The 13354-nt window shown below is 39.6% G+C and overlaps 2 protein-coding genes across 2 annotated transcripts; one reads left to right on the top strand and one right to left on the bottom strand.

Moving 5' to 3' along the window:
• The first annotated feature begins 3949 nt into the window (after window positions 1–3949).
• LOC126628032 (transcription factor bHLH91-like) lies at window positions 3950–6202 on the top strand. The gene is made up of 3 exons (XM_050297606.1): window positions 3950–5089; window positions 5317–5745; window positions 5947–6202. The coding sequence occupies exons 1-3, from the start codon at window positions 4085–4087 to the stop codon at window positions 6049–6051; spliced, it is 1539 nt and encodes a 512-aa protein (XP_050153563.1). The 5' UTR covers window positions 3950–4084; the 3' UTR covers window positions 6052–6202.
• Window positions 6203–10976: 4774 nt separating this feature from the next.
• LOC126628031 (pentatricopeptide repeat-containing protein At1g08070, chloroplastic-like) lies at window positions 10977–13283 on the bottom strand. Its single transcript, XM_050297605.1, has one exon. It carries the CDS (start codon window positions 13054–13056, stop codon window positions 11233–11235), a length of 1824 nt encoding a protein of 607 aa, XP_050153562.1. The 5' UTR covers window positions 13057–13283; the 3' UTR covers window positions 10977–11232.
• Window positions 13284–13354: the final 71 nt, after the last annotated feature.

The following is a 13354-nucleotide window of genomic DNA, read 5'->3' as shown; positions in this document are numbered from 1 at the left end:
GTCCAACCTCACTTTTGCTGCTCCATTCACTGGCACTGACACAATTACCACTGCAAGTGGTGCAGGTTTGCAAATCTCCCATACTGGTTCTTCGGTTTTGCATACTCCAAAATCTGTCTTTCAATTAAAGACTGTATTGCATGTTCCGAAACTGTCTCAACATTTGTTGTCTATCTATCAACTGTGCAAAGACAATAAATGTCGGTTTATTTGTGATGAGTTTTGTTTCTGGATTCAGGACAAGATCACAGGGAAGGTTCTTCTTCAGGGACTGTGTAGAGCTGGTCTATATCCCATTCCATTATACATACCATCATCCATTCTCAAACAAGCATCACCGACACCTCATTTACACAAACAGCAACATTGTTACCTTGGTCAACAAGTGACCACAAGCTTGTGGCACAACAGATTAGGACATCCCTCAAACACTGTTGTTTCTCAAATGTTGCAACAATCACAAGTCCCATTTTCTGTGGATTGTTCTAAACATGTTTGTGTATCCTGTTTGCAAGGAAAGTTTACTAAACTTCCTTTTTCATTTCCTGCAAATAAAAGCATAAAACCCTTAGAAATCATACACAGTGATGTGTGGGGACCATCACCTACTTTGTCCATTGAGGGTTTTAAATACTATGTACTTTTCATTGATGAATGTACCAGGTTTACCTGGATATTTCCTTTAATGAATAAAACTGAGGTGTTTCATACCTTTGTGCAGTTTCATTCTTTTATACAAACTCAATTTTCAACTGCAATTAAGGTTTTTCAAAGTGATGGTGGTGGTGAGTACATTGGTACCCCTTTCAAACAGTTTTTACTAGATAAAGGCATTGTGCATCATAAATCTTGTCCTTATACACCTGAGCAAAATGGCCTTGCCGAGAGAAAACATAGGCACATTATAGAAACTGCTCTCACTCTTCTTCAAACAGCTCATTTGCCTTCACAATTTTGGTTCCATGCCTGTGCCATTTCTGTTTATTTAATAAATAGAATGCCATGTCAAACTTTGTTTAGGCAATCTCCCTATGCTTATTTGTTTCAGAAATCACCAGTGTTGACACATTTAAAGGTCTTTGGCTGTAGTTGTTTTCCCATGTTGAGACAGTACAATACTTCTAAGTTTCAGTCCAAAACTGCACAGTGCATATTTTTGGGATATGCTGGCCAATATAAAGGATATATCTGTTTTAATCCCCTTACCAAAAAATTTTATGTGTCGAGACATGTGATCTTTGATGAACACAGTTATCCCTATTTGACTCTCATTTCTCAATCTCATACTACACAGTCACCATCACTGTCTTCCTCACATGTTATACCACCATCAGTCACACTTCAAAATGTTGTTGGATCACACACCTCTTCATCATCATCTACATCATTACATTTAGCCCCTCGAGCTCCAGAGTCTTCTTCTATGATCTCTAGTGCTTCAGAGTCTTTGGCATCTCCCACTACAGCTCCAGAGTTATCAAATCCTTCACCCACCAATCCTATGCCTTTGCCTACACCTTCTACTTACCCAGATATGTCACCCTCACCCTTGATGGCTCCTCTCTCAGCTACACAGTCCCCGATCCCTGTTGATCCTGATTTTCAGCAAGAAAGTCTCAGTGTCGTACTGCCAGTACCTTCTGTCAGTTTTCATCCAATGCAAACAAGGTCCAAGAGTGGGATTTCTAAGAGAAAAGCTTTCTCAGCTTCTGTCACCTCATCAGTCGTGCAACTTACAGAACCATCTTCGTATAAAACAGCTAGTAAAATCCCTGAATGGCAGGTTGCCATGCAAGATGAGATTCATGCTTTGGAAGCCCAACAGACTTGGACACTTGTACCTCTCCCAGTTGGCAAGAACTTGGTTGGTTGTAAGTGGGTGTACAGGCTTAAGAAGAATCCAAATGGGTCTATAGCGAGGTATAAAGCTCGCCTTGTAGCTAAAGGCTACAGTCAAGAGGAAGGCATAGATTATACTGAGACTTTTAGTCCCGTAGTCAAGCCAACCACTGTCAGGTTAATTCTAGCACTTGCAGCTCAGTTTAATTGGAGTTTAAAACAATTGGATGTTCGAAATGCATTTTTACATGGTGATCTCCTTGAAGAAGTTTATATGAGTCAACCTCCGGGGTTTGTGAGCTCTTCTCATCCTTCCAATTATGTGTGCAAACTTCAAAAATCCTTATATGGCCTTAAACAGGCCCCCAGGGCATGGAATGAGAAATTTACGAGTTTCTTACCGGGTTTAGGCTTTAATGCCTCTCTTTCCGATCCTTCTTTGTTTGTTAAGAAGCACCCTACTGGTATTGTGATTTTATTACTCTATGTGGATGATATCATCCTAACTGGCAGCAGTTCTTCTCTTATTTCTGAGGTCGTTTCAGCCTTGACACAAGCATTCGATATGAAGGATTTGGGTAACTTACATTACTTCTTAGGTTTGCAGATTACTTACAAGAGCACAGGCTTGTTTGTTTCTCAAACCAAGTATATTCAGGATCTTCTAGCCAAGGTGGATATGCAAGATGCCAAATCATGTGCTACACCCTGTCTCCCTTATCACAGGTTATCCAAGACCGAAGGCACATTGTATCATAGTCCCGAACAATATCGCAGTATTGTTGGCGCACTGCAATATTTGACCTTTACCAGGCCAGATATTGCATTTGCAGTCAATCAATGCTGTCAATTTATGCACAATCCTCTGGATATTCATGTAGTTGCAGTGAAACGGATTTTACGATATCTCAGTGGCACTCTTGACTTCGGTATTCATTTCAATTCTGGACCACTACATCTTCAAGCTTATAGTGATGCGGATTGGGCCGGGGATCCTAATGATCGACGGTCAACGTCTGGCTATGTTGTTTATCTTGGTAACACTCCTATTTCTTGGGCTTCCAAGAAACAACACACGGTGTCGAGATCGTCTACTGAGGCCGAATACAGAGCACTTGCCATTACTGCTGCAGAGGTCTCTTGGATACGGAAGCTTCTATGTGACCTTCATGTTCCTTTATATGATGCTCCTGTCTTGTTCTGTGATAATATTTCAGCCATAGCATTGTCCTCTAATCCAGTCTTTCATTCCCGAGTAAAGCATATTGAGATAGACTACCATTTTGTCCGGGAGCGTGTTATCCGCGGTGATCTAGCTGTGCAACATGTCTCTTCCAAGGAGCAATTTGCTGACATTCTTACTAAAGGCTTGTCTATATCTTTGTTTCAAGATCATTGTTCCAATCTCATGCTTGGTTCTCATAAGCATGAGATTGAGGGGGGATGTAAAGGTATAAAAACACAGGATCAATCCAATGGCTGATGTGCTACCAGGTGTAAATAGATTAAGCTGATATGTCTGTTAAGTTTGTTATGAGCTAGCTTAGTCTGTAAGGAAAGTGAAGTGTATATATAGCAATAGTTTGTAATGATTCAGTGTGAAAGAAAACAATATATAACAGAAGAAGAATTCTCTCTCTCTCTCTCTCTCTCTCTCTCTCTCTCTCTCTTAGTGTGAAACCTCCATTGTTTAAGCTTAAAGCTTTTCTTCTTACAATGAGAATATTACAAGCAGTCACCCACCCTATAGCTACCACAATGTATATCCCAAGTTCTTAACTTGATAACCGATAAGGATAAAAAAGCAAATGAAAAAGAATGAGAGGGCGAAAAGGGCTAAATCACACGAGCAATCAAGAATTTTTGGGTGGTGATATCCACACTTTTTTTTTTTACCTTCCACACATCCTTCTTAATTGGAATTTAATGAATTGAAGAAGATTAAAAAATAAAAATTAACAAAAGATGCATGGAAAGTAAAAATAAGTGCTTGAACAACAACAATCTTTTATAAATATGGAGATTGTGAGTGGACCCACCGGTGGGATCTCAGTAACAAACTCCCCGCTGGTGGAAAAAAATTTAATTGTAACCGGAACACGAAAAAAGAAAAAGAAACAACTCTCTCTCTCTCTCACACACAAATTCTCTTTCTATCTCCACCAGTTCTTGATGTTGTGACTTGTGAAGAAATAACGGATCCTAAAGGGCAAAAGAAGGAGACGGTTTTTGTCCAAAACCAAAAATGTATCAAGACACAGTAGGCTGCAACTTTGACCCAAACTCCATCCCTGAATCTGCGGCAGAGAGCTTGCTCGACCTCAACCCGCTTTCCCCACCGCTGCCGCCGCCTCCACAACAACCGCAAGTTCTCATGCCTTGTTCAGACACCCACCACCACAATAACACCACCACCAACAGCGGGTTTGGTGTCGAAGAAAACATCAGACTCTCCATAGAAGAGCTTTCTTATCATCATCACCATCACCAAAATCATCATTCCTACATGGACATCGAGCTCCAAAACGAACTTGGGTTCAATATCGATAACCCATACAACAACACCAGTGACCATTACAACAACATCAACAATTCCCATTTGGTGTCTTTTGAGCACCCAACAAATTGGGACAACAATATTCATGGAGTCCATGATCAGATGCAGCAACAATTCCCGGATAATACTACTGCTACTTCTACTCCATACCCACAACCACCTGACCTTCTCAACCTTTTCAGCTTACCCAGATGCTCCCCTTCCTCTCTTCTCCAAAATCCATCCATCACCTTCACAAACCCCATCCCAAAAACCTCGAATTTTCCGAGCTCTTTGGGGTCCCTCGGAGACCTCCCCAGCGCGGTTGACACCCCACAAGGGACGGCTTCTTCCGTTCTCTATGACCCGATTTTCCATTTGAACCTCCCTCCACAGCCGCCATTATTCAGGGAGTTGTTTCAGTCTCTGCCGCATGGGTACACCTTGCCTGGCTCAGGAAACGGGTCGCTGTTCAGTAGCGGCGGCGATGAGAGAGAGGGGAGCGGAGGAGGGGTTCTGTATGACCCAGATGCAGATGGAAGCCTTGGGAGGCAGTTTGATAGCGGAGTTTTGGAGTTCTCGAGAGAAATGGCTTCTAATGAGAGAGGAAGAGATGTCAAGGGCACCAAACACTTTGCCACTGAGCGCCAAAGGAGACAGCAATTGAATGGCAAGTACGATATCTTGAAGACTTTGGTTCCAAACCCAACAAAGGTACGCATATAAAATTCACAAATTTCACTTCCAGTGTATCCTTGATCAACGATATATGTAGCGACCAAAAATCCCCGGGCATAGAATAGCATACTAGAAAATCCCGTGTTGATTTATTTCATAAAATAAAATGCATCAGTTGTTTTGCAGTTTTAATTGAAACACTATTTCCTCGGTTTTTTGTTTTGCTTAATTTATTTTTCTGGGTACAATTAATTGGAGGAAAGAATGATAGAGCATCAATTCTGGGAGATGCCATTGATTATATAAACGAGCTTCTGAGGTCAGTGGACGAGCTGAAGTTGCTGGTGGAGAAGAAAAGGCGTGGGAGAGAGAGAGGCAAGAGGCGCAAGACTGAACAAGATGGAGGTTCCGCCGGAGACGATGAGAACTGTAATGTGAAGCCTCTTGGAGAGCATCATGACCAATCCTATAGCAATGGCTCTCTGAGGAGCTCATGGCTTCAAAGGAAATCCAAAGACACCGAAGTCGATGTCCGCATTATCGACGATGAAGTTACTATCAAACTGGTGCAGAGGAAGAAGATCAACCTGTTGCTGTTTGTGTCCAGGATTCTTGATGAGCTGCAGCTTGATCTTCACCATGTTGCTGGTGGCCACATTGGCAATTCCTACAGCTTCTTGTTCAATACCAAGGTGTGTTTGTCTTTCGTGAGATCAAATAAAACTTCGTTAATAACAATCAAGAACGTATGTAGGACAGACATGTCAAACATAATCTAAGAAGTTCATTGAGGTTCTGGACACACCGAAAGAAACAACACAATTTCACACGATTAGTTTCACTTGGTTTAACTTTGGTTTTTAATTAATTAGGGTTTGGTTTTAATTATGCAGATGTATGAAGGGTCTTGTTTGTATGCAAGTGCAATAGCTGGGAAGCTCATTGAGGTTCTGGATATACAATATGCAGCAGCGGTTCCACCCACCAGCAGTTATTAGGAAGGAGGCATGAGATTAACCTGCATGCTTGGATTGGATTAATATCAATTAAGTCTTTTAAAAATAGTATTAAAAGAGTATATTTTCATGGTTCAGTGGTGCTTTACTTAACCCTCTTTACTTATTACAATTCATAAAAATTCTACAAATTTGTGGTGTCGAATGCATGTAGACAAACATGCATGTGTTCTTTCTTTATCTTCGAGTTCGTCTAAGAATCTGTCATTGTCATTGATAAATTATCAAGCTTTCTACTAATATTTTGTTGTTCTTTGTGAAAAAAAATAGCGGACTCCACACGTAGCATGTCATAACTTATCGAATTTTTAAACACCATCGCAATGGTAGAACTAGATTGTCAAAATCTCCCAACGTGCGGGCATTAAATGTTAAAATTCAAATAGTACTAACATGCTGTAGCTGTAGTGGATAAAGTTGAGAGTAGTAACCCGATTGAAGTTAACCCAAGATACAAATTGTTACACTATACATTACTACCCGTCGATGCCATATAGGATAGTTAGAAGATAGCTCATGGGATAAAATAAATTAGGATTCAAATCTTTATGGTAAAGTCTGTTGGAATTTATGTCCAAAAATAAAAGTTTTGTCAACCCTCGTTAATTGTTAGTACGAAAACCTCACATATGGTATATAATAATATATATATGTCACATGTCGACCCGAGCCCCCATCACATTCCGGGCTGGACTCCACCGTAGTCTGCTTTGGGCCCTGACCACGCCCTCACGATTTTGTTTCTGGGAACTCATACGAGAACTTCCTAGTGGGTCGGGTCACCCATCATAGGATTGCTCTCGCGTGAACTCGCTTAACTTCGAAGTTCCTATGGAATCTGAAACCAGTGAGCTCCCAAAAGATATCGTGCTAGATAGAGATGAGAATATACATATAAGGCTTAGAGAATCCACTCCCCTGGACGATGTGGGATGTTACATATATTTCAGTTTAAATTTTAAAAATAAACTTAAAAACTGAGAACAAAATAATTAGCTAACGAATTTTAAGATTTTCGTGTTTTGTGTTGATATGCAACTGTAGGTAGTAGATGCCTCTCTAAGAATCGAATACGTTATAGCAGATGCTTCAAGCATGATTTACTAGATTATTATTTTAAGGGAACTTTAATAAAAAAAACTCTCGGTACTGTTTACTTTAACAAAAAATCACATTTGTACTTTAAAAAATCAATCCTAGTACTATTCACTTACAACACATTTTTATCATTTTCGTTAAAACTCAAAATTTTCAAATCTTTTTCATTGGTTTTCCTTTATTTTAAAGGAAAACTAATGAAAAGGGCTTGAAAACTTTGAGTTTTAATGATAAGGACAAAATAAAGGGTAAAGTGAATAGTACCAGGATTGACTTTTTAGTGTAAAAATGTGGTTTTTCGTTAAAGTGAACAGTACCGGGTGTTTTTCGTTAAAGTTCCCTTATTTTAATCCATGGAAGTTTGTTAATGGTTAACGGAAGGGAAATAATAAAAGGAAAACTAATGAAAATGGCTTAAAAACTTTGAGTTTTAATGATAAGGACAAAATAAAGGGTAAAGTGAATAGTATCAGGTTTGACTTTTTAGTGTAAAAATGTGGTTTTTCGTTAAAGTAAACAGTACCGCGGGCTTTTCGTTAAAACTCCCAATAATAAATGGGCAGCCAACAGAGAATAGTTAATAAATAATTATAGTTTACAAAGCTTATGGCAATTGGCAAAACTGTCGGACAAATTAAATTAATTACAAAGTCCGAATTAGGAAAACGATCCTCTCTCGATCCACTTTGTGGGAATCATAAAGATCCTCATATTCTAGTTGTTCATCGTATATCGTGCGAACAATTTTTATCAGATATTATTTGTGTTTAATTTTAAATAAAAAAAATTAAATGATTTCTAATCGTATGATATATGAGGATCCCTAAGAATCCCGTGGATCCGGATGGAATCCAATTCCAAAGTAAGCCAATTCTACCGGCATTAAACTGTACACTTTGTAGGGGGCAGATTAGTTGTGTGGTTCTATCCAAGGTATTAAATATCGGTAATATCGGAAATATCGGTATTCCGAAAACACGGAAATATCGATGGAAACATCGGTAAAATATCGATATAGATAAAAATTACATGGAAACCACGGAAATTGTAAGAAAAACTTGGAAATTTTTATTGAAACTTTGTAGGATGTTTATTTAGTCAATTATCTATTAGTTTATCACAAAAAATTGGAAGAAAATGCATTGCATGATGGATTTAACTGATTTAAGTTGATTATATAGCGAGCTGGCAAACATTGTGAGTGTAGAAAACATGTAGTAATTAATGAAAGAAGTATAAACACACTATAATCATTTATATATAATGCAAATTTTCAAAGTATAATTCGTGAATTAATGTCTAATTGACGATAAATAGAAAAGACTCTAATATGGAATTAACCTTCACCTTGTCCATTTGTTCTAACGCTTAAAATAAACTATGGATATTAACTTAAAAACGAAAATTTTTAACTTGACACAAAAATTAAAAACCTAAAATTTCTTATTTCCCACCCTCAAACTTAAATCACACATTGTCCTCAAGGTGTGAAAAATAAATAAAGAAAAAAAATAAACTGTAAATAAAAAGAACCTAAACTCAAATAAATATACTAAACTAAATAAAAACAGGAAAAGAACACAAAAAAAAACTAAAAAGAACTGAACTAACAGAAAAACAAAAGAAAAAAAAATAGATATGAATTCACATGGGATGCTCTGCATCCCTCTGCCTCGAGACCAGAGCCGAGCCAACGACTCTTTGCATCAACCCCGAGCCCAAAACAGCCCTTGATGTCCTTTCCATTTTTTTTATTGTTTTGTAGAAACCAAAACAGCCTTTTAGAAAAAGGAGAAAGGCTCTCTCTCTCTCTTAGACCCCTCACTCTCTCTCAGTTTAGTTCTCAACTCTATCTCGTTCTCTCACTCCCGTTCTCTCACTCCATTTCCCCGATTGCACCCACACCCAGGCACACCCAAATTTGTCCACCCCGATGCTAGCGCAGCATCTCCACCACCCTCCTGAACTTTCCCTCCCTCTCCTCCGTCTCTGGGAAGCACGGCGACGCGCAGAGGAACGCAGATGACCCCAAGGACACCCAGATCCGGCGAGGCCGTGAGTGTCGAGCCACTTTCCGAACACCTCCGACCGTTTCACGGCAAACGGAAGTTATAAAAACGTTCATCTCGTCTTCTATTTCATTTTCATACCTAGATCGGAGTCTAGGGTCCTGTTTTACAGTCGGCCGGAGCTTCTACAGCTCCGGCGTTCTTCTCCGGGAAGCCTGTTTCAATATTAACGTTAATTTCGATAATATCGCGATATTATCCCGAAAACCATTTGGATAGTGCAAAAAAAATCGGTACCCCTGAAAACCGATAATATCGGCGATATATCGCCGATAATATCGGCATTTCGGACCATGGTTCTATCTATAATTGCCCTCTCCCTTCTTCCACTGTCTTCTGTTTGGCAACTAGGATAAGCATGCACGTCATCCAACTCTATCTAACGTTCGTTTCGGATCAACTCTGGGACTGGGGGCCACAACCACTTACTGGGAGAAGAACATCTTGTGTGTTTTTCCCCACTCTCAAAAGGAGTAAGATTCTCTTTCCTCTTTTTTTTTTCTTCCTATTTGAACGGTTATGGTTAAGCCACGTCAATATCTTACATTAATTTTTTATAACAAGTGAAAGACAAAATAAGAGAATGTGAGAGGAGGGAATGCAAAAAGAGGAATGGAGAGAATCCTAGTCTCTCTCAAACGGGTCCTTAACATTTCAACTACGTTTGTGTCGTACGACTGTTTCATGCATTATTTTGCCGTATCTTGTTACAAGGAAGCTACAAGTTTTCGCTAAGATATATAAAATGAGAGGTGATTTCACATTGTTTTTAACTTCTCACACTCTTCTTTGTATTTTTAGTTATAAATTGAATAAATCAAACATAATCAACAGACAGATTAAGCACGCAGGTGATGCTAAAAAGGGTGTGTATTCATCATTTCCCTATAAGATTTGTATATTCAAATTAATCCCATTACCATAAGTTCATTAAACTTAGATATTCCAGGTATAGCTTCAACTAAGTTCAAGTTTTCTTTAGCTATGGATACCACAAGGACTTGGAAGCAAAATCTTAAGCACTAGATGGATGGTATTATTAAGTTATCTCCAACCGAAAAGTCCAGAGGGTCAAAAGGTCGAAAATAGCCTGAAAACTGTCTCTAACTAAGGGTTAGGCCAAATGGCTCATGGGCCCCACTGGACAAAAAATGGCTAAAGGGCCAACCAGCTAGCCCACTTTTTTTTTTTTTTTTTTTTTTGTTATTTTCCATTTGCCCACCTCACTTTTTCTTTTTTCTTTTTTTTTTGAACGTTTATTTATTTTTTTAATTTCTAATTTTTTCCTACACCATTTTTACATATTTTTTACTATTCCATATTATTTTGCCTCATTTTAATTAAATTCTTCACATTCCATACTATAGCCCTTTGGTCCTCAGTTAGAGATGGTTTTTTGTCACAGGGCTATGTTTGGCCTATGATCCTCTGGCCCCTCGGTTGGAGATGGTAAAAAATATGATCATGTATTGTTCATTAAAATATTAATTTCTTGGAGGGTTCGGTTGGAGATGGTCTTATGTGTTTGACGTTTTAACCACCCCCTGCTGCAAAATTTTGGAATACCTAGCTGCTGAGAAGAGCGTTAAAACGGGATAAATCGACACACAGGTTAGCTATACGATTATGTGCATCCGAGACGAAAAAATGCAACTTCTGCCTGAGGAAAACCTAGATCCTAGTACAGCACAAATGGACTGATTTACGAAAAATGAAGCACGGTACAAGTGACACCGGTACTAAATAAATTTGGTGTGGATTATGAAGTATAGTTGATAGTTTACAAGATGAATCTTTACAACAATTACTCGGTAGGTTGACAAAATTATTAAATTTGATCTTCTTGCTTAATTCTTACCTCGCAGAAGATGCATTAGCTCCTGGGATCAAGTTGATCGATCATGCCAGCCGCAATGTGCCAAACTGTCAATGCTCTTCCTTCTCAGTTTAGTTGACGGTTTATGTTGATGTGCCTCAATCATCGAAAGAATGGAGTTCAGTGTGCCAAAAGCTCATGGTTCTTTATGTGGCTCATAATCTCTTCTAGCAATTTGTATATTTCTTTGCTTCTTTTATGTGATTTGTCACCCTTTCTGAATTCATGAACAATACCATCAAGTTCGATTGAACTACACCCGGGAGTTTTCTTCACGTTCTTTCCCTTCATCGCCCGTCTCAACTTCACTGCATCCCTCCATCTATTTGCAGAGGAATATATGTTTGACATGAGCACATATGCACCATCTCTCTCGGGCTCTACCTTCAGTAGTTTCTTCATCACACTTTCAGCAAGCTCTACTTTCCCATGGATCCTGCAGGCTCCCAATAGGGCTCCCCAAACAAAGGCATCAGGCTCAATTGGCATGTTTTCAACAAACTCCTCTGCCTCGTTTATTAACCCGGCACGGCCTAACAGGTCAACCATGCAGCCATAATGCTCTGCCTGAGGTCTGAGCTTGTACACACTTGACATCTCCCTAAAATACTTTTGACCCTCTGCCACAAGTCCTCCATGACTACATGCTGCAAGGACTCCTATAAATGTTACCTCATCCGGTTCAATGCCCACTCTAGGCATTTCAGCAAATATATCCAATGCCATCGCCACCTCCCCATGCATAGCTAATCCAACAATCATGGCTGTGTATGAATATACGTCCCTGCGATTCATACCTTGAAAAACTCTAAGGGCTCGGTCTATACTTCCACACTTAGCATACATATCCACAAGCGCATTTCCTATAAACCCATCTGCCTCAATCTGATTTCTATCAACATAAGCATGTACCCACTCCCCCATCTCGAGCACTCCAAGATTCGCACACGAATTCAAAACGCCAACTAAAGTAACATCATCTGGCTCAACACCCATTCTTTGCATTTCCCGGAACGCGTCCAACGCCTCCTTAAATTTCCCTTGATGTGCTAAACCCGCTATCATCGAATTCCAGGAAACCACATTTCTCACAGGCATCTCATTAAAGACTTTACGTGCAAAGTCGGCATCCCCACACTTCAAGTACATATCGACCAACGCATTGCCTATAAAAACATCTCGGCATACCCCATTATCGTAAATGTATCCACTGATCTTCCTACCCAAGCTCAAGTCTCCCAACTTCGAGCAAGCAGAGAGAACAATGACCAACGTCATCTCATCCGCCCTCATCTCAGCATCACACATCCTAAAAAACGCTTCAACGCCTTCTCTCGGAAACCCCATTTTAACATAACCCTGAATAAGCGTAGTCCACGAAACCAAGTCCCTCTGAGGACTTTCATCAAACACCATCCGGACCCATTTAATAACCCCACAAACAGCATAAACCCTCATAAGAGTGTTATTGACGTACACATTGGACAAAACAAGCCCGGTTTTGATAGCGTAGGCGTGAATCTGCTGCCCCTCTCTCAGCGCACGCGACTGCGCACACACTTTGAGAACAGAGGGGACGGTGTAGTGGTCAGGAAGGATGCCATTGGCAAGCATGTGTCCAAGCAATTCAAACAGTTGGAAAAGGGAGGCTGTTTTGGTGGTGGGATTTGAAGGGAGGCCTTGGATGATGGCATTGTAGAGGGAGAGGCAGAGGTCTGGCTTTTCCAGGTGGTTTAAGAAAGAGAGGATGTGAGTGGAATGTGAGTATTTGTGTTTGTGTTTGTGAGGAGGAGATGGAGGAGAAGAAATGAGGTTCGGGTATTTGAGAGGGAGAGGCCTTGTTTTGATGAGAAATGAATGCAACTGTTTGAGTTGTGTTGTGCTTATTGATTTGCATGATTTGAGTCTCCCATAAACATGGACCCATAATTCTTGGGAGTTCATGTCATACACTCATATGGGGCGCGGCATATGAGGTTTTGCATCTATTGGAGTAGCCCTTGGAGATGCTTTAAGATAAGTTTTTTTAACTACAATACAACTTACGAATGTAAATTTGAGGTATAAAAGTCAATATTGCATCCTATTTGCATCAGATTTACATTTTCAGAAGATGTAAAACAACGTATAAATTTATGTATTTGACTACTATACTTACAAATACTTATTGCTATCACTATTTGACAATCAAAATAAGTTTTAGTGATATTTAATAAGCAACTATGACTGTCAGATGGTAATA

This window comes from Malus sylvestris, chromosome 7 (genome assembly GCF_916048215.2).
Source record: "Malus sylvestris chromosome 7, drMalSylv7.2, whole genome shotgun sequence".
Taxonomy (NCBI): domain Eukaryota; kingdom Viridiplantae; phylum Streptophyta; class Magnoliopsida; order Rosales; family Rosaceae; genus Malus; species Malus sylvestris.
This window is presented reverse-complemented; position numbering and strand designations above follow the sequence as displayed.

Bases quoted from the DNA above. Each gene is read 5' to 3' on its own strand.
- LOC126628032 (XM_050297606.1), top strand. From the start codon at position 4,085: ATGTATCAAGACACAGTAGGCTGCAACTTTGACCCAAACTCCATCCCT. The intron at 5,090-5,316 runs GTACGCATATAA...ATTGGAGGAAAG, and splicing joins TGGTTCCAAACCCAACAAAG to AATGATAGAGCATCAATTCT. The intron at 5,746-5,946 runs GTGTGTTTGTCT...TTAATTATGCAG, and splicing joins GCTTCTTGTTCAATACCAAG to ATGTATGAAGGGTCTTGTTT.
- LOC126628031 (XM_050297605.1), bottom strand. From the start codon at position 13,056: ATGAACTCCCAAGAATTATGGGTCCATGTTTATGGGAGACTCAAATCA.